Raw genomic sequence first — 21,123 nt, 5'->3', positions numbered from 1 at the left:
TGGAAGACAGAAGCTTCCCATATCCCTCAGCATGCCCCCTCCCAGACACAACATCCCCTTAGGTCAAGTCACCATCATGCTGATGTTTATGGTAATCTTCATTGCTTTTATACTGTTATCACCCAAATGCCTATTTCTAACACTAGTTATTTTATCTTTTAAGTCTCTTTTCCTTTATAGGCTTCTCCTTCCTTGATAAATATTTGCTTTTTTATAAAACTCTGAGGTAATTTAGACTATAAAATTCACCTATTTTAAGTGTATAGCTCCGAGATTTTTAGTAAACTGACCAAGTCCTATATCATCACAATTATTTAGAATATTTCCACCACCCCAGTAAGACATCTGCTGCCCATTTTCAGTTAATTTCCGATCCCTCCCCCAGACCCAGGCAACCACTCATCTACTGTCTCTATAGAATTTGCCTCTTCCGGACATCTCATATAAATGGAATGATACAATGTGACTGAAACCTTTCCCTTAGCATGTTTGCATGGTTCATCCATGTGGTAATAAGTACAGTACTTTGTTCCTTTTTATGGCTCCATAGTATTCTACTGTAAGGATAGGCCATGTTGTTTATCCATTCACCAGTTGATGACCACTTGGGTTGTTTCCACATTTTGGCTATCCTGAATAATGCTATGAATATGCAAGTTTTTATATGTACATATTTTTTACTCTGGGGTAGAGACCTAGAAGTAAAGGTGCTGGGTTATATGGTATCTCTGTTTAATTTTTAAAGAAACTGGCAATCTGTTTTCCAAAAGTACTTCACCATTTTACATTCCACCAGCGGTATATGACAGTCCTCACTTTTCCATGTCCCTGCTGACACCTGTTGTCTGTCATTGTGCTTGTAGTCATTCCAGTGGGAAGGAAGTGGAATGGTAATTACTTCTTCAAGAAACCAATCATAGAATCCCCGTAGTCTGGATTTTGTTCATGCCCATGGTGTTATGTAACGTGTCCTTGTGTCCCCTGAATGTCTAGTAAATAGGCACCCAGCTGAGCTACATCGAATTGCCAATATCCGAAATCTTTAATCTGAGCAGATCTCAGTGTTCAGATTAGGAACAAGACAGGAAATCAGACGGCTATTCTATGTGCTACTGGTGAGAAAGGACAAGTTGTTACCTGGTTATGTCACAGGGGACCTCCCTGAGATTTTCCCAAACAGTTAATATGTATACATGAGCAAACTTTTAAAATAGAACAAAGGTGCACACAAAGAAAAGGCAATCTCTGTAGGAATTCTTATACACCACAGTGGCAGCGTGGACAGAGGAGCAATCTGCCAACATCTGCCAATATTGGTAGCAATGTCCTATAACCAGGCACTCGCCCTCCAGGGTACACATCTGTGGCAGACTCTGTTCTGTTCAAAATATTCATGGTCCCTCCCTGACAGGGAACTTACTTTCAGTCTCAGTCACCAGGCTTGGCCATGGGACTTGCTTCAGCTGATGAAATGTGAGCAGAAGTGTTTAAAAGCCTCAGCGCATGGTTCACTATTCTCTTTCCCTCTCCCATAGTGTGGGACGATGTACCAGAGGCTGTGAGCCTCAGCCCTGGAGGGAGAATGTGGAGCAGCCCCAACACTAAATACAAAGCACACAGCCTGATCAGTCAGAGCTGATCAAAATAAGAGCCTTTATAGATGTCTCTGAAGAGATGGCGAGAGAAAGAAATAAGATATAAATAACTATTATATACAACTTCCAACTGCAAAATTCTCCCAGCCACCTTTCCAGCTTGAACTCCAACGTGTCTGACGCAGAGACTGGGCATCGCCAAGTAAATACAAAAATATTCACGCTCTGTCTCCAGGCGCTGATGGAGAAGGAGGAGGTCAGGCCTAAAAATGAAATGAGTAGGAAGCATTAGTTCGAGCTGCCCCTCCACCTCCTCTCCCTTTCCCCAGTGAGGGTACATCAGTAGAGAAGGTCTAGCTGAGGCTCTCTGCTGTGACCTCTTGAAGCCCACAGGTCCTCCAAAGAGAAGGCAGCAAGTAGCTCAAAAAGACAGCAAGAGGAATGCAGATAGAATCAAATTAAGTCAGAACAGAAAGGTGGGTTATAGACTTCCCAAAGGCTTTACCCTCCTCATTTTACAGGTATGGGAAAAGGAGAGATACACGTAAAGCAAGGGGCTGCCCAGACTGCACAAGCACAAAGGCGGTAAAGGGGCATAGCTACCTCCTGAGCATAGATCGAAGAAGCTGATATGACGTAAATCTCGGGAGAGTCTCCATCTTCAGGACGACTCCAATTTGCAGGTGGGCTGCGGAAGAATAAGATCTAGGCTCTTTAAATTCTCAAATCTTATATTTCCCACCCACCAAAGCCAACTAGGGAAACTGTGAAACGACCCAATCAGAAAAGGACTGGTGCGAGATGGGACAATCACGAAGGCCCATGGAGGAATCAGGCCAACTGTACCACGGAGATTGACGCAAGCGGACAAGAGAAACAAGGCATACATCTGTGGCCCAGCCCCTCACCTCAGGCCATCCTCAGAACCTTCCTGAGTCCTCAAATTGTTGAGTGCATCAGGGAGTGCGTGGACCGATGGCTCCGGGGTCCCTGCCAGCAAGCGGGACCCAGTATCCTGGCCAGGGCCACGACGTCGCACATGGACCATCAAGAGCGCTGCGCCGGCCACACCCGCGGCCACCAACAGTCCCAAAGCCGGTGGCAAAAGGAAGCGCTGCGGGTCCCCCTGCCTCGGGCCCGGCAGTGCTGCGGGCAGTGCGCCTGCGCCTTCGTCCGCGCCGTCGGGGCGGACTGGGAACTCACAGCGCGCGCCCATGTAGCCGGGCGCGCAGGCGCAAATGAGGCCGGAGAAGTGGGCGTAGCAGCGTCCGCCGTGGGCGCAGGGCCGCGCGGCGCACGGATCCGCACGCTCGCGACAGTCGCGGCCGCCGAAGCCCAGCGCGCAGGAGCAGCGGCGCGCCCCGCCACCGCCCTCCAGGCACGTGCCGCCGTTGGCGCAGGCGCGGCTGGCGCAGTCGTCCAGGTCGTGTTCGCAGCGCGGCCCAGCGAAGCCGGTGCGGCAGCGGCAGCGCAGGGCGTGGCCCAGGTCCAGGCAGAGCCCGCCTGTGGGGGAAGGGGCGTCAGGGGCACGCAGGGTTCCTCCGCCCCGCCTGCGCCTCTCTCCGCTCAGCAGGCCCACCCTTTCTCTGATACCCCTTGTCTATCTCCATCTAACTCCCGGGCACCTCCGGGTGTGCGCCTGCGCTAGGATTAACCCAGCCTCACCTCTTGGACTCTCTGTGTCTCTCTTTTTTCTCTCGGCTTCAACCGTACTTAAATAGCTAACAGGTTCAGAATGACGGGTTTGAACCACGTGGCCTTTGCCCATGTCTTCTCCCTTTCCCCACTTTTCTCCCATTTTTTTCACCTTTTCTCTAACCGGAGGCCTCAGGCCTCTGCTCAGATGATCCTTCTCCAGGAAGCCCTCCTGGACTCTTCCTCCATCCCAGCACTGTGCTCCCTCATCACAACTCTGACCACTCTGAGCCCTGAGGACAACTCTGTCTCCCTCTCTGGGCTGGGACCCTCCTGAGGGCAGGACCCTAATCCACTCAGCCAAGAATGAACACTCAGTGAATGTTTTGGTGAGAATTAGTATTATTATAAGAATGCACCGAGCCCTTTACATTTATATTTAATCTTTTAACGCCTATATCAGATAAGGTCTCTCCACTGCTCAGAACCCTGCTGTCCTTCATCTTCATTAGAGTAAAGCCAAAATCTTCCCCATGGTCCATGAAGTTTCACAGGATATATCCCGGTCACCCCTCCTCACTACTGCTCTGACCTCACTGGCTTCCCCGTGATCCTCAACACACCAGGCACAATCCTACCTCAAGATTTTTGCACTTGCTCTTCCCTCTGCCGGGAACACACTCTTCCCCCAGATGCCTACATTGCTCCCTCCTTCGCTACCTACACGGAGGTCTTTCCTAACCACTCTCCACATCCCCCTTCTGGCTTCATTTTTCTCCTTAGTTTTTATCACCATCTAACCTCCCACAGAATTTACTTCTTTTCTTGTTTATTGTCTATCTGCCCCATCAGCTCCATAAGGGCAGGGGTTTCGGTCTCTTTCATTCCCTGCTGTATTCCTAGAACGAACTGTGGTACACAATAGATGCTCAATCAATATTTATGAGACAGGAATATCACCTCGCCCGTTTTACAGAACAAACTGAAGCTGGGCAGAGAGGAAGAGTCACTTCCCCAGGTCACAGGGCCAAAGGAGGCAAAGCCAGGATTCCCACCTGGGGCTGTCTGAGCCAAGCCCTGCTCTTGCCCACTGACCATGCAGGGACCCCCACCCCCACCCCTGACTGGTCTGGCCTCCCCATCTCACCATTCCGGCATGGCTGCAGACTGCACCGGTCCACCCTCTTCTCACAGTTGGAGCCTTGGAAACCGGGCGGGCAGTGGCAGATGTAGGCAGAATCAGGGTCTGTGCCTCCCACACACAAGCCGCCATTGAAGCAAGGTCCATCTGCACATGTCACCCCGCTCACCTCACACCGCAACCCATAGAACCCACGGGGGCAGGTGCATTCAAAGGACCCCAGTGTCTCCTGGGCAGGGGCAAGAGGACTTCAGATTGGAGGGTCTCCTTGGAGCAAAATCCCATTTCCCTCCTCAGTCCTGACCATGGGGGTTGCTCCTCGTCGGGTCCCACCACCCAGCGTGCAGGGGCCTCACCCGGAAAGTCCTGCCAAGACGACTCCTCTCTCTGTTGCTGGGTCTGCCCATCCAACCCACAGGGAGAAGGCTGTGGAGGCCCGGAGCCAGCCCAGTCCCACCTCTACTCCTTTGCCTGCATGGTCTGCCCTCCCCAATTCTGTCCACATAGCCAAATCCTACTTTGAGGTCCCAGCTCTGAGCTCTCCCCCTAACTTGAACCCTGAGTATATTGCCTGTCCCATGCCGACAGCGTCCAGGTGTCCCACTCTGGGCTCTACATCATCACAGTACACACCAGGCTCACTCCTACAGCTACGTCTTGACTTACCCAGACCATTCACCTTGTCTGTCCTCTCCGGTCACCAACCCCCGGGCAAATCAGACGTCAGAAACCCCAGCTCTGGGCCCATCTCCAGGAAGTCCTCTCTGATGCCCCCCATCCCCAATCCCCAATCCCCAACCCACTACCTTGAGCCCTGAGTTGTTCTCTATCCCACAGGAGGGCAGTTTGAGGCCCCACAGGACTCATCATTCCCACGCCACACCTTGGGGTGCCACCCACTGGGTCTGCCCTCTCCAATCTCAAGCCCATCACCGAATCCTACTTCAAGGCCCCAGATGCCGGCTGGACTCCTCCATGAAGTCTTCCCTGACAGCTACCCCTGCTCTTCCCCAGGCTGTCGTCTCATGGAACCTCAGTTGGGGGGCGGTGGGAACTTCCAGGGTAAAGTACTGATCAGGATGAGGTGGGAAGGGGTAATACTGACACTACAGCTGCCCCCATTGGCACACGGGTTCCCGTCACAGGGCCCAGGACCAGGTACAAGGCATCTAGTGGTGGCAGAGGATGGGCCCCTGGGGCTGAGACAGCTGCTGGTGGAGACAGGAACCGTGCAGAGGGGCCCGGTCCAGCCCTCCAGACACCGACATTCATCAGGCTGCTCACAGAAGCCGTGCTCTGCGCTGCAGCCAGCTCGACATACCACTATAGGGGATGGAGAAGCAGAGGGAAAGAGGAATACTGATAAGGGCAGGGTCAGGAGGACAGGAAGCAGAGCCGTTTCCGAGTGCTTTCTGTGCACCACCTTGTTTCATCCTTGGGACAGTCAGCCCTCTGGGCTAGATGGTACTGCAACCCTCAGTTTACAGACAGGGAAACTGAGGCCCAGTGAGGTGGGGTGCTTGCCCAGCCAGGAAGTGGAGGAATGAGGATTTGAACCCAAGCCGTTAGGCTTCAGAGTCCATGCTTATGGAAGGAGAAGGGAGTAGGGCCTTGCAGATCTGAGCTTGGAGAGGGGAAAATGAGGGAAGGGCATCGGGGTTGGGGAGGAACCTCTGGTCTCTCAGAGGAGATGGGAAGGCATTGGATTAGCCTAGGTCTGGGAGCGTCAGAGGGGCTGAGAATTTGGGGAAGGGTCTGAGAGTACCCAGGATGGAGGTCAGGTCCAGAGTTTCAGAAAGCAGTGCAGTCTGGCCTGCCTTTGCAGGGAGCGAGAATGAATGATCCCTTGGTGGGGGTGGGGGAGGACTGCAATGAGTTCAAAGCCCCTGGATGCGGGTAGGGTAGGAACATTAGAAGAATTAGAATTAGAAGAGCTTTGGGGCCATAGCATCTGAAAAGGGATGTGGGTCAGGGCAGGAAGTGGGGAGTACAAGCATAAGAAATGAGTGTGGGGTTTCTCTTTGGGGCGACAAGAGTGCTGGGAAGAGGGAAGGGAGCTGGAGTACCCAGGAAGGGCTGGAGAGAAGTCTAGGGGCCTCAGTGCTCCTGAAGCTGGTAGCCGGAAAGTGGGAGAGAGCTGGGGCTTGAGAGTGGAGCTGGAGCGGGGCCTGGGGTACGAGGGCAGAGTCCAGTGGCTTTCTCTAGTTTCCTAGAGGGAGGGTGTCTGGGGAACCTGGGGAGGGTTCTCTGGTTCCCAGTTCCCTAAAGAGGGTAACCGGGTTGCGAAAGGGGACCGAGTGGAGCGAAAGAAGGGTGGGGGATGGGGCGGGACTGAATGCAGGACTCACACGAGGCCTTGCACTCCTCTTCCACGGGGGTGCAGGGGCGCAGTCCTGGCCCGCACGGCGAGGGGGCGCTGCGCGAGTGGCAGAGGCGCGCGCACGCGGCCCCCACGGCGGGAGGCTCGCAGCGCGCGCGGTAGGAGAAGCGCAGCTCCCAGGCACCCGGGCGCTGCACTTCCCGGGCCCAGGGGCCCCCTGCCGCCAGGCGGCGCCGGCCTGCCACACGCGCCAGCAGGCTCCAGGTGGGCCCTGCAGGGACAAGAGCTGCGCTGAGTCTGGCTTGGCTGGACCACAGCCATGGTAGAGGTGGAGCGCGTCGGCTTGCACTCTCCCCGCCTCTCCTAGCGAAGCCAAGATACCTTTCGAGCCTTGAGAATGGCAGTTACCCCTTAGCTAAGCTGTAAACTCCCCTAATGCGCCCTGGGAACTTTGATGTCGCGATTCCATCTAGTACCCAACGACCATCACGATGATCACAGTTCTCCCATAGAAACCGAAATACCCCCAATGTCTTGCCCCAGAATCTATGTATATGAGTGATGAGATCTCTGTGACATTTGATATCTCAGTACGGCTAAGGGGCAATAACAGGTCTTTTGAAGTGAGGTCATAATACTCCCAAATTATGCCTCAGGACCTTTACATACCAAAATAGTGACAGAGACCCCAATTACAGGACCATAAATTACCCTATTGCCTGAGGCCTCGGGATACCAGGAGGGTGGCAAGTTACAGCTGTCATACCCCAATATTGTGCTACAGCTTTCTATATCAAAATGATGATAGAACCCCAAATGTGGGCCTTACATGGCATCAAAGTCTCCTCAAATTAAGGGCAAGATTACCCTACATTCCTCCTGAATCCTTTGCTCAGTGTTCTCTCTGGTAAAGCTGTAACATCTCATAGAGTTCCCTGGGACCTCTATAAGGACATGGTGACAAAGCTTCGCGTACAAGAACCATATTGTACCCTGGGTTTTCAAAATCAAATGGTGACAGAGCAAGACTGTCACTGTGAGATGCTATATCCTGCTCTGGTGGCTTTGGCTCCAAGATATTAAGAAGCTCCTCCGTTTGCCTCGGGACCATGGACTCCTACATCCAGGACAGGACATTTCTGTATTGAAATGCCAAGAGCCCTGGAGCTGTCAACACCCAGCACCACTCTCCAGGAGCTGTGATGACATCACGGGTCCAACAATCCTGTGGATGCCCCACCCTACAGACAGTCCCATGTCACTCTCCTGGACCTCATGTTGGGCCCCAGCTCCTTGGAGCTGCCACACTACACTGCAGTCCCAAGACTGAAAACACTCACCTCCAATCTGCTCTCCTAACTCCTCTTTCCAGGTTTCGATAATGAGAGAGAATGTGCCCTGGTTGGTGGAGAAAGGGGGAGAGGAGAATGGAAGACAGTGGTCAGGGTTGGTAGTCGATGAAGGCCAGAGTTCAGGATTGATGACCATTCCAGGCACCAGGCAGGCAAGGGACAGTTAGTTCCCAGAGGGGCTGGCCCAGGGAAGGAATGACAGTTTGGGCTTTCTCTATTGAGCACTAAGTGGTAAGCACTATACTCAAGATACCCTGTCGAATCCCTCAAAATAAACCCTTGTGGGTTACCGAGATGACCCCAGGTGAGGAAACTGAGGTTAGGAAAGGGAAAGTCACTTGCCCAAAGGGACAAGGGTCTAGAATTCAAATACAGGTCTGTTCACCTCTGATATTGGGTTTGTGGGATGGGAGATAGGATTTTGGAGGGGAAAGAGTCATGAATACCCAACTGGAAGATCTGAGAAGGAGTAAGGTGAGAAAAGACTGGATGGGGTCCCCAAGACAGGGTGTGGAGGGACCCTAAGTGCAAGGAGATTTGGGGATAAAGGATCTCAGTATTTAGCAATTCCCAAGGAACAGAGAGAGGCTTCTGTGAATTTATAATTTCCAGAAGGTGAGTTGGGGGTTCCAGGAATTTGGAGTCCCAACAATGCAGGGATGGGGTCAGAATGTTTGGGATCCCTAGAGGGCACGTTGGAGTCAGAAAATTTGGGGGCCCCAGTGGATAAGGGTTTATGAGTCTGAGAATGGTTTTTTTTCCAGGTGAAAAAGTTACCCGTCTGGGAATTTGGGATGGAAGGGAAGAATTGATGTCTTAAAAGCTGGAGGTTGGAAAGGGGTCAAGGTTTGGATAAGGCCCCAGCACCGGAGTGCCCCGGGGCTCGGGCTGGGTCTCACCGGCCAGGCTTCCCGGAAGGGCACGCGCATGAGGCCATCAGGCAGTGGCAGGTCAGGTGCCGGCACCCCGGACTGCTCCTGGTAGACTGGTCCACGCGCACTCAGTGCTGCGCCTAGGGCGCACGGGGACTCGGCGCCCCCCTCAGAGACCCCCGGCTTCAGGCAGAGCCTAAAGAAGAGTCGGCAGGGGCCCGCAGCGCTGCAGGGGGACCGCGGGGTCCCCAGGCTGGGTCCCGGCCCGAAAGAGTGGATCTGCAGCTCGAAGACGCCAGCCGGTCGTGCCTGGGGCAGAAGGGGCACCGACCGGGTGAGGGGACTGCGGGGACCCAGGCATCTCATCCTCCCTGAGACTCATCCCCAAGAACCCTGGGTCGCACCCCCTCCCATCCATCCCTTTCCACTCCGCTCTGACCTGGGGAAGGAAAAAGAGTGCCAGAATCACCGTTGGGGACAGGAGTTGGAGCATCCACGGGGCGACCATGGCCTTTGAGAGGTCTGGGGAGCCGGCTCGCAGCTGCTGACTCCAAAGCCTTATATCTAAGGGGATGGCTCCGCCCCCTCAGGCAGCCACCTGGCTCCAGAGGACCCTAGGGGAGGAGGTCGAGGGGAAGGGGAGCAGGCTGGAGAAACTATGAGATTGTGTCGTGGGCACAGGCAATGCAACGTGCTTGATATTGTGTGTGGTTGTGGGCTCGCCTGTGTGTGGCTAAGGATGAGGTGAGGTTAGAGAGTAAACCTGGATTTGATGATGTTAAAATTCTGTGTGTGGCGTGAGCAAGAGCTACAGGAGAGTGTACATGACTTTGCGACTGTCTAGGTGAGATTAAGTGGCTCCATCTGTGCCTCAAATTGTGTTTGCAACCTTAACAGCCTGTTTGGAAATAATTCTAAGGTAGGTGTGTGTGTGTGTGTGTGTGTGTGTGTGTGTGTGTGTAATGCCTGTGCACCTGCATTAAGAGAATGGCGGTGTGACTTCATGACTATGTGGCTTCGAGGATGTGTGCCTGTATACATGCTTCTCTGTGCATGTGTAAGAGTGTATGTGAGACCCTGGACCACTGTGTAGTCCTATAAACCTGTGACTTTGTGGTCTGTGCAGGTGCCTGGTATGTTGGGGGAGAATGAGGGTGTGTGTGTGTGAAGACTGGGTGTAGCTGTGTGTGAAAATGAAGACCCGGGGTTCTTTGTGGACTTGTGTTTCCCACCCCAAGACAAAGCTACCCTCCCAAAACTGCATCATGGATGCGCCAGACGCCAGGGAGAGAAGCGCCCCCCCCCCACCTCCGAGGGAGCTCCCAGCTGTATGTAAATGCTGCCATCTGCCGGGCGGCAGCACCCCTCCCCTTTGGGCCGCAGCTGGGCTGCCCATTTGGCCTCCGGAAGGTGTCAGGGGCAAATGGGCAGGAAATTCCGTCTTCACATATCCAGGGCTGGCTCCCTCACTCCAGGATGAATGGGGGGGCACCCAGGGCCCTTCAGAAGCCCCTTAGTATTCCAGTACCACAGCAAGGAAAGCCAGCAAGGAGCAGATGTTCAGACCCTCTGGTCATAATCACTCACTCTATGCCAAGTGCCGAGCAAAGCCCTGTGGATGGACTAAACTTTTTGTTTTGCCCCAGAATAAAAATTTTAATACTTAGAGGCTAATAATTATAGGGGAAATACAGGATATATAAACATATATATAACAATTTTTTTCTTTTAGAGGAGTGATCAATAAAGCATAGCCCAGCAGAGCCAGGTATACAGTAAGTACTTAATAATTTTTAATGAAAGAACTCAATCTAGAGTTTTCTCTTACCCCTGAGGAGTCACAGGTTTGAGCAGACGGCCATGGTCAAATTGTGCAGAAAACCCCAGGCTCCTTTGCACAGGTCTTCCCTCTATGCATGTCCCCTCCACTCCCTTATTTGTTCTCACCATCCAGACACCCCTGTGGGAAGCCCTCCCCAACACTCCAAGCAAGTCAGCATCTTCCCTGAGCTCCCCCATGATTCCCTTATCTCAGCCCTGACTACTTTGGCCTACCGGGTCTAAGCACAAATCTGACCATGTCCCTCTACTGCAGACTCTCCCATGGCTCCCCAGTGTCTTTAAATATTTACACATCAAGATCTTAAGGCTGACATTTAAGGACCTCTTCTCACATCCCCTCTATTTAAACAGGTTCTGTGGCCCCAGAGCATAGAGCCAAATCTCATTGACCAGTTACATACAGGGAGGCAAATTAGGCCCTGTATTGGGTAGGCAGAGTGAGCTTCCCATCAGAGGAGGCATTCGAATGGAATTTGGACAACCATTAGACAGCCGAGCTATGGGAGAAGGGAAATTCCTGCCCTGGACAATAAGAGGAGGGTAACAGATTCCAGGTCTGGTATCTCAAAAATTCTAAAGATTGTAAAAATAGCCAGCCTTTACTGAGGGCCTGTGCCAGGCATGACAGTATTTCATGTCTGTGTGTGACATACTTTACTTTCAGGGATTTCTAAGCCTCTTTTTGGCTCTTCAGGACTTTTCCTTATGTGCTGACCTTAGAGCCCACAAAAAGCCATGCTGAGATGACAGGTGAGCAAAAACTTAAAGGTGAGGAGGGAGGAAGCCACATGGATCCTGGGAAAAAAAACATTCAAGGAAGAGAGAAGAGCAAGTACAAAGGCTCCAAAGTGACCATGCCCGGCACACGCTGATATATGGCTTTCCGCATTTCATTCTGGTCTCAGCTCAAATATGCCCTCCCGAGATTCCTTCCCTGACTGTTCCATCCCATGTAACATAGCACCCCAACCACTCCATTTCAAGACCATACCTTTTCTTTATTCATTTATTACCCCGAGAACTATGTGACCATTGTCTGTCTCCTTTACAAGAACTTCGGCTCCATCAGGTCAGAGCTTCTCATGTGATTTGTTCACTGATGCACACTGGGGCCTAGGAGATTATGAATGAATGAGGGAGGTCTATTACTAACCTCTTTTGAGAAAACTGAGGCATTTGAGACCTTGACCAGGGACAAGGCTTTAGAGTAGTGTGTGACCTGGGAATTCAGACCCTGTTGAGAAATGCCTTGATGCGTGCCCAGTCCTGCATGGTGCCAAAACACAGGCCTAGGTAAGCACGCATTATGACCACTCCCTCTCCCTGGGATCACACTGCCCAAACATCAGCCTTGGTTTCCACCTTTGCTTTCAATTTAGATGGTCTCCAATTCTCAAAGCTACATGCAAAAATAAAAAACGCAGGCCCCTCCCTCTCTTAATGCTGCGGAGGTCAAGCTACAGAATCCTAAGGACATCTGGAAACTGTCCCCTGCACTGTGGATAGCACACCTCAGAGTTGACAGGTGGGGGTATAAATCTTAATTCTGCTTTGTAGACATCTGTCTTAATACAAATCTAGAGTTCAGAGGTTCAATCTGGCTCACACAGTTTCAAATACATTTTAATTATCATAAAAACCACCAGAACTATTTTTAAAATATTTAACTGGTACTAGCACTAAACACTGGCTGTGCAGGAGAGGCTGGGCTGGCCAGGGGAGCGGGCCTGTGATTAACCAGTCTGGCCTGGTAACAATAGGTCCCATGTATACATATAGTTCGAGCATGAATTGTCCCCTTTACTCCACACAACCACTGTACTAAGGTAGGTACTATCATCACCTCATCTTTAGAGATGAGGAAGCTGAGGCAGAAAGGTGCCTTGGCCAAGGGTCACACAGCTACCACGTGACTGCCTCACTCAGCCCTCAAGCCTAGCCTGGGGTTCGTACTATTATTATTATTTTATAAATGTGGAACCTGAAGCACTGAGAGATTAGATAACTTGCCCCAAATCACACAGGAAGTGGTAGAACTTAGATTTGAACTCCGCCAGTCTGGAGTTCAAATTAAAATCAATCAAAATAAAACCTAATTTCAAAGTCCATTCCTCAGCTACTCTAGCCACATTTCAAGTACTTAACAGCCTCCTGTGGCCACTGGACAGTGCAGAGACAGCCGTGGAAGAAACGCTGCGAAATTCCATTGCAGAGTGCCTGTTTAGTTGGAAGCCAACATTTAAGAATTGGGAGATTTAATATAAAAATCTCATTTTCTGGCTGCTACTGAAAAATTAGAAGACCGAACAATCCTATGCCCCGCTCCCATGGGGCCACAGCTGGCAGAGCTGAGCAGCAGCTGCCCTCAGGATGGGGCACTCTGTCCCCGAACGCCCACTGAATCCATGCTTCACATATTTACACAACAGCTTGGCAGCTACATATGGAAAACCCCCAGGGTGGTCCCCTTCCACAGATGGGGGATCTGCAGCCAGAGAGGGAGATGCACGTTTTGTAGCACACACAGTATATGGGATGACCAACCAGAGCAGGGACCCGGGCTTCAGATTCCCAGGCCAGGGTCAAACACCAAAGCACCTGCTCTGTGCTTGACAGCTGACCCGCCACTCGGACCTCAGCCTGATGCCCCATCTGGAGACTCTCCGGACACAGGAGTGTGGCATCTGGGATGGATTTTATTGGACATGTGGCTGCCCAAGCCGTGGTCTGGAGGCCCGCGGCTGAAGCAGGGCCTGGCACCGAGTGGGAAGCCCAGAGGTCAGGGCTGTTTGGAGCGAGGCCACAGGCGGCTGGTGAGAGAGCTGAAGAAGAGGTTCTGCTTGCTGGATCTGGAGAGCTCAGCCAGGCGCTGCTGCTCCTCCTGGGGTTGGGGGACAGACGGAGGAGGGGTGGGTCAGTGGGGATGGGCAGAGCCTCCTCCCAGGGTTCCCAGTTTCCAGCCCTCAGCCTAGGGGAAATCTCTGCCCAGCCCAGACCCTCTCCCCCAAAGCCCCAAAATGCCAGACCAGACATGGCAAGAGCCAGCTCTGAGCCACAGAAGCCCAGACTCAAATCCTGGTACCCTCAAGATCCCCTTCCCCAGATCCCAGGGGGCCTCTCCCCTCAACCCTGGGAACCTATTTACCCCAACCTAGATGCTGGCAGGACCCCACAGACCTTCAACAGACTGTTGCATCCTGTTCCCTGGGTCCCCAATCCCAGTCCTGAGCCCTATAAGCTCTGTCTGCATGCTGGGGAATCCCAGGCCTGAATCTCCAGGGACAACTCCACTCAGGAGCTGTGGCCCTACTCCAGGCACCCAACCCAGAATCCGGTCAACCTTAGCCTACATCCCTGGACATCTCTTTCCCAAATTCAATCTATACTCTTAGCCCCACTTCTGAATCACCAGGGTTACACAGACCACCGAAACACCTTCTCCCACCCTTGGGCCAAGTGTCCATAGGTCCCCCCTTCCCAGACCTGATCCGACCCACAGTACACAAAAAACTGAGGCCCACAGATCTGCTAGAGACCATCAGGGACGACTGCTCCCCCAGACCCATCTCAAACGCTTGGTGCTTCCTGCCTCGTTTGCTCTGAGCAGGTACACAATCAGCTCGCCCATCACTACCAGAGCCATGTGTGATGGGTGGTGTGTGTGACAGGTGGCATGGAGTGAAGGTGCCCAGAGCAGAGCCAGGCTGCTCTAGGGTCCTCCTTCGGGAACCTCAGGAACTGCTGTGATGTCTCCGATCCAGGTGGGACCTGAGCACCCACCTGCTCTAGCCGGCTCTGCCGCTGTTTGAAAGCCTCCAGCGGGTCGTCCTCCAGGGCGTAGTGTTCCAGCACAGTCCGGACATCCTCCACACCGTTCAGTGCGATGGCTGCAGGCACAGCAGGTGCACATCAGCCAAGCTGAAGGCCAGAGGCAGGCAGGGCCCACAAGGGTAGGGGTCAGACACGGGGGGGGGGGGGCGGTCAGTGCTGCTTGGATCATTTCTCAACACACTAAAAGGGCTCCTGTGAACACCAAGGAGCACCCCAAACATTCTAAGAAGCTTTTAAGACTACAAGATGCCTGTGGACCTCCTGCATCTCAAGTACCCAGTTTTACATGAAAAACAAACCAGAATCAAGCATCTATCATTCCTCTTGAAAGTCAAGAGCTCTGGGGTCAGAGGCCAGGTCAGGGGTCAGTCTCACTCTTGAGGAAGGCAGACAGGTCCAACAAGACCCGGTCATCGGAGTTGCCATCCCAGGGCCTTAGGGCGACGCCATTGTAGGGCTGTAAGCGGAAGGCTTCCTTCTTGCAGTCCACGACTACTACACGGGCTGGATCCCGATTCAGACATGAAATGTCCTGGAAGTAGGGGATAAGTCAGGTCAAGGTCTACACCCCTTCTCTTCCCACCAGGAACCCACAGAGGGAGAGAGAGGGGGACAGACAGACACAGACAGCATTGCACACTGGAATCACCTTGATGGGGCCTATCAAAGACCAGGCTGGGATGATGGCATTAACCACCATCCCCTGCCCCCAGGGAGCTGGGGAGCTCATCACACAGATTCCTGGACCTCAGGCCCGGCACACAGACAGGCTGATGTGGAAGTTCCCTGGGGAAGGGGCCAGGCACCTGTGTTCAACTGCCATCCCAGATGATTGTGGCATGTTGTAAGTTTGCAAACTTTGATGCCTAGACACTTCTTAAACACCCAGATAAAGAGGTACAGACAGATCTATAGCCACACAGGGAGTCACTCAAAGACCCAGACACAGAGTCTTCAAAGCCCTCAGTCACAGCCCACGTCCTTCTGAACACTGAAGAACTATGCAGATCCACCAAGACACAGTCAGACACCCGACAGACACCTAGATGTAAAAACTTGCACCAAGACCCACAAAGAAACCCATTCACAAATGCAGACTCCTGGACCCTGGAAATATACTGCTGGTGACAGCAACAGACCAGGTGAAACAGTCTCATAGAAACTATTACAATTACACAGTCCAAGACACTCAGTTCCAGCCAGAGATAAAAACAGCTTCTAAACCTCATGTCTCTGCCCCTTACCTCTCAAGTGTCTTCCTTGGAGAGACCCCATTTTCCCCGACTCCCACTGCCAGATTCTGGGGAAGGGAGAAGGGCCTAGAGGCCCAGCCCAGGCTGCGGGCAGGCTGGTGTCCTGCCAGAATCAGGCCTGGGGCAGAGGCAGGGTTGAGGCTGGGGTAAGTGCTAGGTCTTCTTTCCCTCGGGAAGTGCCAGCCCCCTCAAATCCCAGAGGGCCACCCACAGCCCCCACATGGCACCTTAACATGGTGCCCATCCATGTATCGCGTGGCATCTCGGAAGAGGCGGTAGGAGATGAAGCCGTGGGGGTCCACGCTGTCGATGAGCGGAAACGCAGTCTGGGGGTGTGATGGGAGGGGGAAAAAGGTCAGGGTGAGCCCTGGCCCTGTAGCTGTCCCCCATCTTTCGCCACATCAGCCATCCCTCCCCGCTGCCCGGCCTCACCATGCCAGTCTCTGATGTAAAGATGACAATTTCATACAAAGGGGCGAGCTGCTGGAATAAGGTCTCGATGCCCGGACGCTTCTTAAACCTCCAGCCAGTGGCCAGCTGGGGAGGCAGTGAGAAGGGTGAAACACCAAAACCGAGAGACCCCCAGGAAACAAACCCCCCAAGAGAACCAAGACCCAGCCTGAGGGATTCCCAGAACCAGAGTGCTTTCCCGTCTTTGTGGCTCCTGGGGGTGGGGTGCGTTCAGGAGTACATGGCTATGACTGAAGGTCTGGGAGCCTAGAGACTGAGCTCCGGGCTAACAGCTGGCTTCTCTGTAGCACTTACTGTGCTACTGCCAAGGCCCACTTCCAATCACCTGCAGGGCACAGAGTGTCACAGCTGAGGAAAGGGAGGCAGTGAGAGTGACACCTCTGCCCCAAGATCACACAGCGGAGCTAGGGCTAAACCCCAGCCTGGCTCCAGAGTCTGTGCTCCAAACTACATCATCATGATGTGGTCACCCAGGTCTATCCAGTGTCCCCAACCCGCTGCCTTCCCCAGGACACACCGACCACTCAGGGTGCAAGAGGACGCCGGTGAGCTCCAAGACCAGTGTGTAGGGTGGCTGGTAGTATGGCTCTCGCAGAGGGTCTGGGAGAAGGCAGGGGCTGGTAGGCTCGATGATCATCTGTGTGACAGGGACAGAATGGGGGCTCTCAGACGAGGCAGGGGGCTGGCGATGAAGGAATGGTGACTGGGCCCAGGGCTCCTGCTCACCTGTCTATAATCTTTGAAATATTTGTATGTCCGACGCAACTGCTGTACCAGAATTGGATCTAGGAGAACACCAGGGCACAAAGGGATTCCAAGGTAAGCCGCTGCTCAACCTCCAGACGAAGCGAGGCTGTACTTATCTACCAGATACAGACAGCTCTACATACCCTCCTGCTGTGAACCAGCTCGTTTCTAAGGCAATGACATAACTACCAGACAGGAACAAATATATTTATTCACCTGCCCCATTTTAACCTGAATACGTCTATCCACACACCACCCCAAACGTAATGTTTATACATCTCCCCACTTAAAACCCACATATACATAACTCTGCCAATATGAAGCCAGCATATTTAGTCCATTTTGAACTATCAGGCTTCCAGATGTGCCCACTTTAAGCTAGTATGCTGAGTAGTTAAACCACGATGAACACATACATACATGTGTACTTTAAACCAATGTCTCTCAACTAGAGACAATTTTGCTTCCCTGAAGACATTTTTTATCGTCAGGATATTGGCAACTAGTGAGTTTGAGGCCCGAGAAGCTGCTAAACATCCTATAATGCATGGGACACTCCCCCACGACAAAGAATTATCTGTATCGATAGGGATGAATTGAAAATCCTGGTTTAAATGAATACAGTGAATACAGCTTAAAGCAGGAAATTTACATGACTGCCAAATTCAACAGTATTTTTAGTTTTAAAAAAACACTGAAACCAGTTAAACAAGTAAACACATACATTTTAAACCTGCATGTTTACATACCCAGTTTAAACCAGTATATTGGTTTAATAGTATGATTCTTAATCTGCCTAGTTAAAACATCATACTTACCTACCTGCCCAGTTTAAAACAACCAATGTACTAACACACCAGTTTGCAAACTTCCCCAGCACAAACAGGCGGCTCTCTGGACCTACCAATTGTATTTTTCTCCTGGAAAGGGCCAGGTGTGATAGAACTGACACCTCTCTACTAACCAATTTGTCAGAAATTCCCCACTAGAAGCTAGTTAACTAAAAGTGAGGGAGGATGGAGGCACTGTTTTGGAAATGAGGAGCTGAATAAGGTAGGGACTTGGAAGGAAAAAAGAAGCTGTCATAAAGAGGAGGGGGTTAGGGGCTGCAGATGCTCAGATCTAAAGCACCGGAAGCCATGTGTTTGGTGACAGACAGCCCCTTCTCCCCAAGCATTCCCATCCCAGACTCCCCTCCCCCCATCTGTCCCTGACCATCTGCTCCTGGGCTGAGAGGCCAGGGAAAGGGAAGATTTGTAATGCCCCTCCCCCAAAACCATCCAGCTGCTGACTCTCCTACCCTCCATCCCCAGTGGAAGGAGGAGGGACCAGGACACTAGATGAGGAGGGCAACATGCCCTACAAATGGCAGAGTAAGGAGGGTCTGGGGACTCCAGAATCTGTACTTGTTTACTCACCATTGTCGAATTCATCAGGAATCTAGGAGATAGAGAGAAAAATAGAAGGTTTGGCATGGCAGAGGCAAAAACCTATCACACAGAAAAGGAATCTCCAGGACCCTGGGAGGAGTAGGGAAAGGTCCCTGGGAGGGAAAGCCTCACCCCAGACCAGAAATGAGCCTGACCCAACCGAAGGGGAGGGTACCCACAGGATGGGACCCCTGGCAAGTCCTCTGGGTCTCTTTCCACCTCACCTTGGCACCAGTTTCATCCACAGAGTTGTTTCCTGCAAGGAAGACAGTAATAAATGAGAGGAATTAGAAACTGGTCTCTTGGGTCTAAGGGAGGAAGTGGAGGGGACCTGGAGTCCTGGGTGTAAGGGAAGAGGGCTAGAGGCATGGTCTCCTAAGACTGAGAGAAGAGGGAACTGGTAGCCAGGATCCCTCAGTCTGTGAGAGAAGAAGGGCTGGGGATGGATCTCTTTTGTCTCTGAGGGATGAAAGGACTAGGGGGAGGACTGGAGTTTTGGGTGCAGAAGAAAGAAGTGGCTAGTCCAGGCCTAACCTTCCCCACCTTCCCTTCTTCCAGTGGATTCCCTGTAGCCTAGTACAGGAACCAATTAAAAAGAATGGAACCTTGAGCAGAGGTGGTAGAAGGAAGAAGAAAGGAGACTTTCCCTTTTCAAGGTAAATGCTCCAGTTGGCTGCTCTACTGTGGGAGGAGCCCAGGAGTGAAGATGGGTGAAGCCCTTAGGGAAAAGAGGGGAAGGTTCTGCAGTAGAATATAGCTCCAACAGAACAAAACTGGGGGGCAGGGATATGTCCCTCACCGAAGATATAGACGACACTCACGGTCCCACCGGCCCCAAGCAGCCCAGCAAGCCAGAGTGCAACTTTTTTGGAGTAACTAGGACCTTCCGTGCCCCGCTGCTGCTGTGGCCCTTGGGCCTTTGTGCTGGCGTGGCTCCCAATCTCCCCGACCTGAAATTGAGAGGGGATAGGTTAGCCTGGTGAGAAGAAAAATAAGGTCAGGGTGATTCAAGTACACTGGTGACAGAAAAATCAAGGTCTAGAGCCAGGAAGCAAACACCACATAGCCTCAGGGGTCATATCTCTAGAGAGGTAGCCAAGAGATGATCAGGTCTCTCAGAAACGTCAAGAACTAGACCGCCCGGTGCCAGGATCCCCAAAACTCAAGAGTTGACGGGCCCGATGCCCAGGATCCTGGAGGAAAAGCATTGGTGAACATGGAGCCCAGAAAAAGAGGGCAGGGAGATGAGATGAAGGAGCCTGGCTGGACACTGGGATGCAGGGAGCAAGGTAATGGAGGACACATGAGGGGAAAGAACCGGGATATCTGGGGCTCATATCAGAAAGGCTGGTTCTCTCAACATGGAGGCAGGCTGAATCAAAAGGCCAAACATCCACCTCACCACCACCACCAACGCTGAGAATTAAATATCCCCCTGGCCAGGCTGGGGCCTCTCCGTCCCGAGTCCTTCCCCTTCCATTATTACCAGAGCGGTCAGACATGGGAAACACGCGACTCACTTCCCCCAGCACCCACGTGGTATCCAAAGGAGGTGGAGTCCAGAGGACGTACTTGAGCCCCCAGCATGAAGCCCAGGGGAGCAAGCGTTGCCCATTCCAGCAGGCAGGGAAGCGCCCGGCAACCCGGGCGGCGTTCCATTCAGCAACCTGAGGTGCTGCGTCCCCGGCGGGGACGGTCCGCCCAGAACTCCAGGAACGGGCCCCTGTACCCGCGGACCACCCTCATCCCGCTCACCTGGTCCGAGGCCCGGGAGGGCGGCGTCGCCAACCTCGCGCACAAACCCCGCGCGCCAAGCCGGAGGCCGCTCCTCAAGCGCAGAACCAGCGCTGCCGAGGCCGCCATCTTGCGCTGACGCCACGAGGCCCCGCCCACTCGCCCCTCTCCTCTCCCGCCTCTCCTGGAACTGCGGCCAACGGGGGCGCAGGGGCGGGGAGGGTGGACGGAAGCCCGAGAGAGACAAAGGGCTTCCGGCGGACAACCGCGGGCGTGCTCCTCTCTGGCGGCCCTCCAGGTGGCCCATGGGGTAGCCAGCGGTCACTGCGCCCTCTGCAGGCCCTACGGAGCTCCACCGCCCTTGCAACGGGACGGGGCCTACACCCACTGCTTAGAAGTAAAGCCGATACATTAATGAAGGTCCCCCAAAGGATGCCTGATTTGTCTTAGAAGCGAAAGCCATGAGTCAGGTAGCTCGTTAGCCCTTGAAGTCAACCGAAGACTGCCGGCCCTCACAAACTCGCTTCCTCGCGTGGAGCTGGGAGGGAGACCGATCTGTCTTCTCTCTGCGCTCTCAGAGCCCTTTCTTGCCCCACCTCCCATGAGTGTCTTTTAAAGTGACAGATGCAAATCAATGAATTAGAGGCCGCACACTGGATCATCCTCAAATTTTGAGGTCGAAATGTCTGATAGCTTTTATGTAAACTTTAAAAACATATAAAACGACCACATAATATTTAGAGATAAATACTAAGGTATTAAATAGTGCAAAGTTAGGCAGACACACAGAAATCAGAGTTGTGGATACCTCTAGGGGGAAATGGATGGGGGGTGCTGCTGAAGTGGGTCCCATCTGGTACATGTTGTTCCCTAAGCTGGGGGGTGAGGACATGATATTCC

The 21,123-nt window shown here is 52.7% G+C and overlaps 2 protein-coding genes across 4 annotated transcripts; both read right to left on the bottom strand.

The window, feature by feature from the left end:
• Nucleotides 1-515: 515 nt before the first annotated feature.
• Nucleotides 516-11,580, bottom strand: DLL3 (delta like canonical Notch ligand 3). The gene is made up of 9 exons (XM_016166817.2): nucleotides 9,355-11,580; nucleotides 8,943-9,224; nucleotides 8,032-8,089; nucleotides 6,720-6,962; nucleotides 5,477-5,694; nucleotides 4,378-4,600; nucleotides 2,504-3,098; nucleotides 2,199-2,283; nucleotides 516-1,858 (listed from the first exon to the last, which is right to left on the bottom strand). Exons 1-9 carry the CDS (start codon nucleotides 9,421-9,423, stop codon nucleotides 1,853-1,855), a joined length of 1,779 nt encoding a protein of 592 aa, XP_016022303.2. The 5' UTR covers nucleotides 9,424-11,580; the 3' UTR covers nucleotides 516-1,852.
• Nucleotides 11,581-13,433: 1,853 nt separating this feature from the next.
• TIMM50 (translocase of inner mitochondrial membrane 50) lies at nucleotides 13,434-20,395 on the bottom strand. Of its 3 annotated transcripts, XM_016166818.2 has the most exons (11): nucleotides 20,245-20,395; nucleotides 19,289-19,439; nucleotides 18,714-18,745; nucleotides 18,478-18,499; nucleotides 17,039-17,097; nucleotides 16,830-16,949; nucleotides 16,274-16,378; nucleotides 16,069-16,167; nucleotides 14,964-15,120; nucleotides 14,538-14,644; nucleotides 13,434-13,638 (listed from the first exon to the last, which is right to left on the bottom strand). In XM_016166818.2, exons 1-11 carry the CDS (start codon nucleotides 20,350-20,352, stop codon nucleotides 13,537-13,539), a joined length of 1,062 nt encoding a protein of 353 aa, XP_016022304.1. In that variant the 5' UTR covers nucleotides 20,353-20,395; the 3' UTR covers nucleotides 13,434-13,536. The 3 variants fall into 3 exon arrangements, with proteins under 3 accessions (XP_016022304.1, XP_036087537.1, XP_036087536.1); XM_036231644.1 differs by lacking the exon at nucleotides 17,039-17,097 and having other exon boundaries at nucleotides 20,245-20,326; XM_036231643.1 differs by lacking the exons at nucleotides 17,039-17,097; nucleotides 20,245-20,395 and adding an exon at nucleotides 19,892-19,906.
• Nucleotides 20,396-21,123: the final 728 nt, after the last annotated feature.

The sequence above is a fragment of the Rousettus aegyptiacus genome, unplaced genomic scaffold, assembly GCF_014176215.1.
Source record: "Rousettus aegyptiacus isolate mRouAeg1 unplaced genomic scaffold, mRouAeg1.p scaffold_m13_p_14, whole genome shotgun sequence".
In the NCBI taxonomy this organism is placed as follows: domain Eukaryota; kingdom Metazoa; phylum Chordata; class Mammalia; order Chiroptera; family Pteropodidae; genus Rousettus; species Rousettus aegyptiacus.
This window is presented reverse-complemented; position numbering and strand designations above follow the sequence as displayed.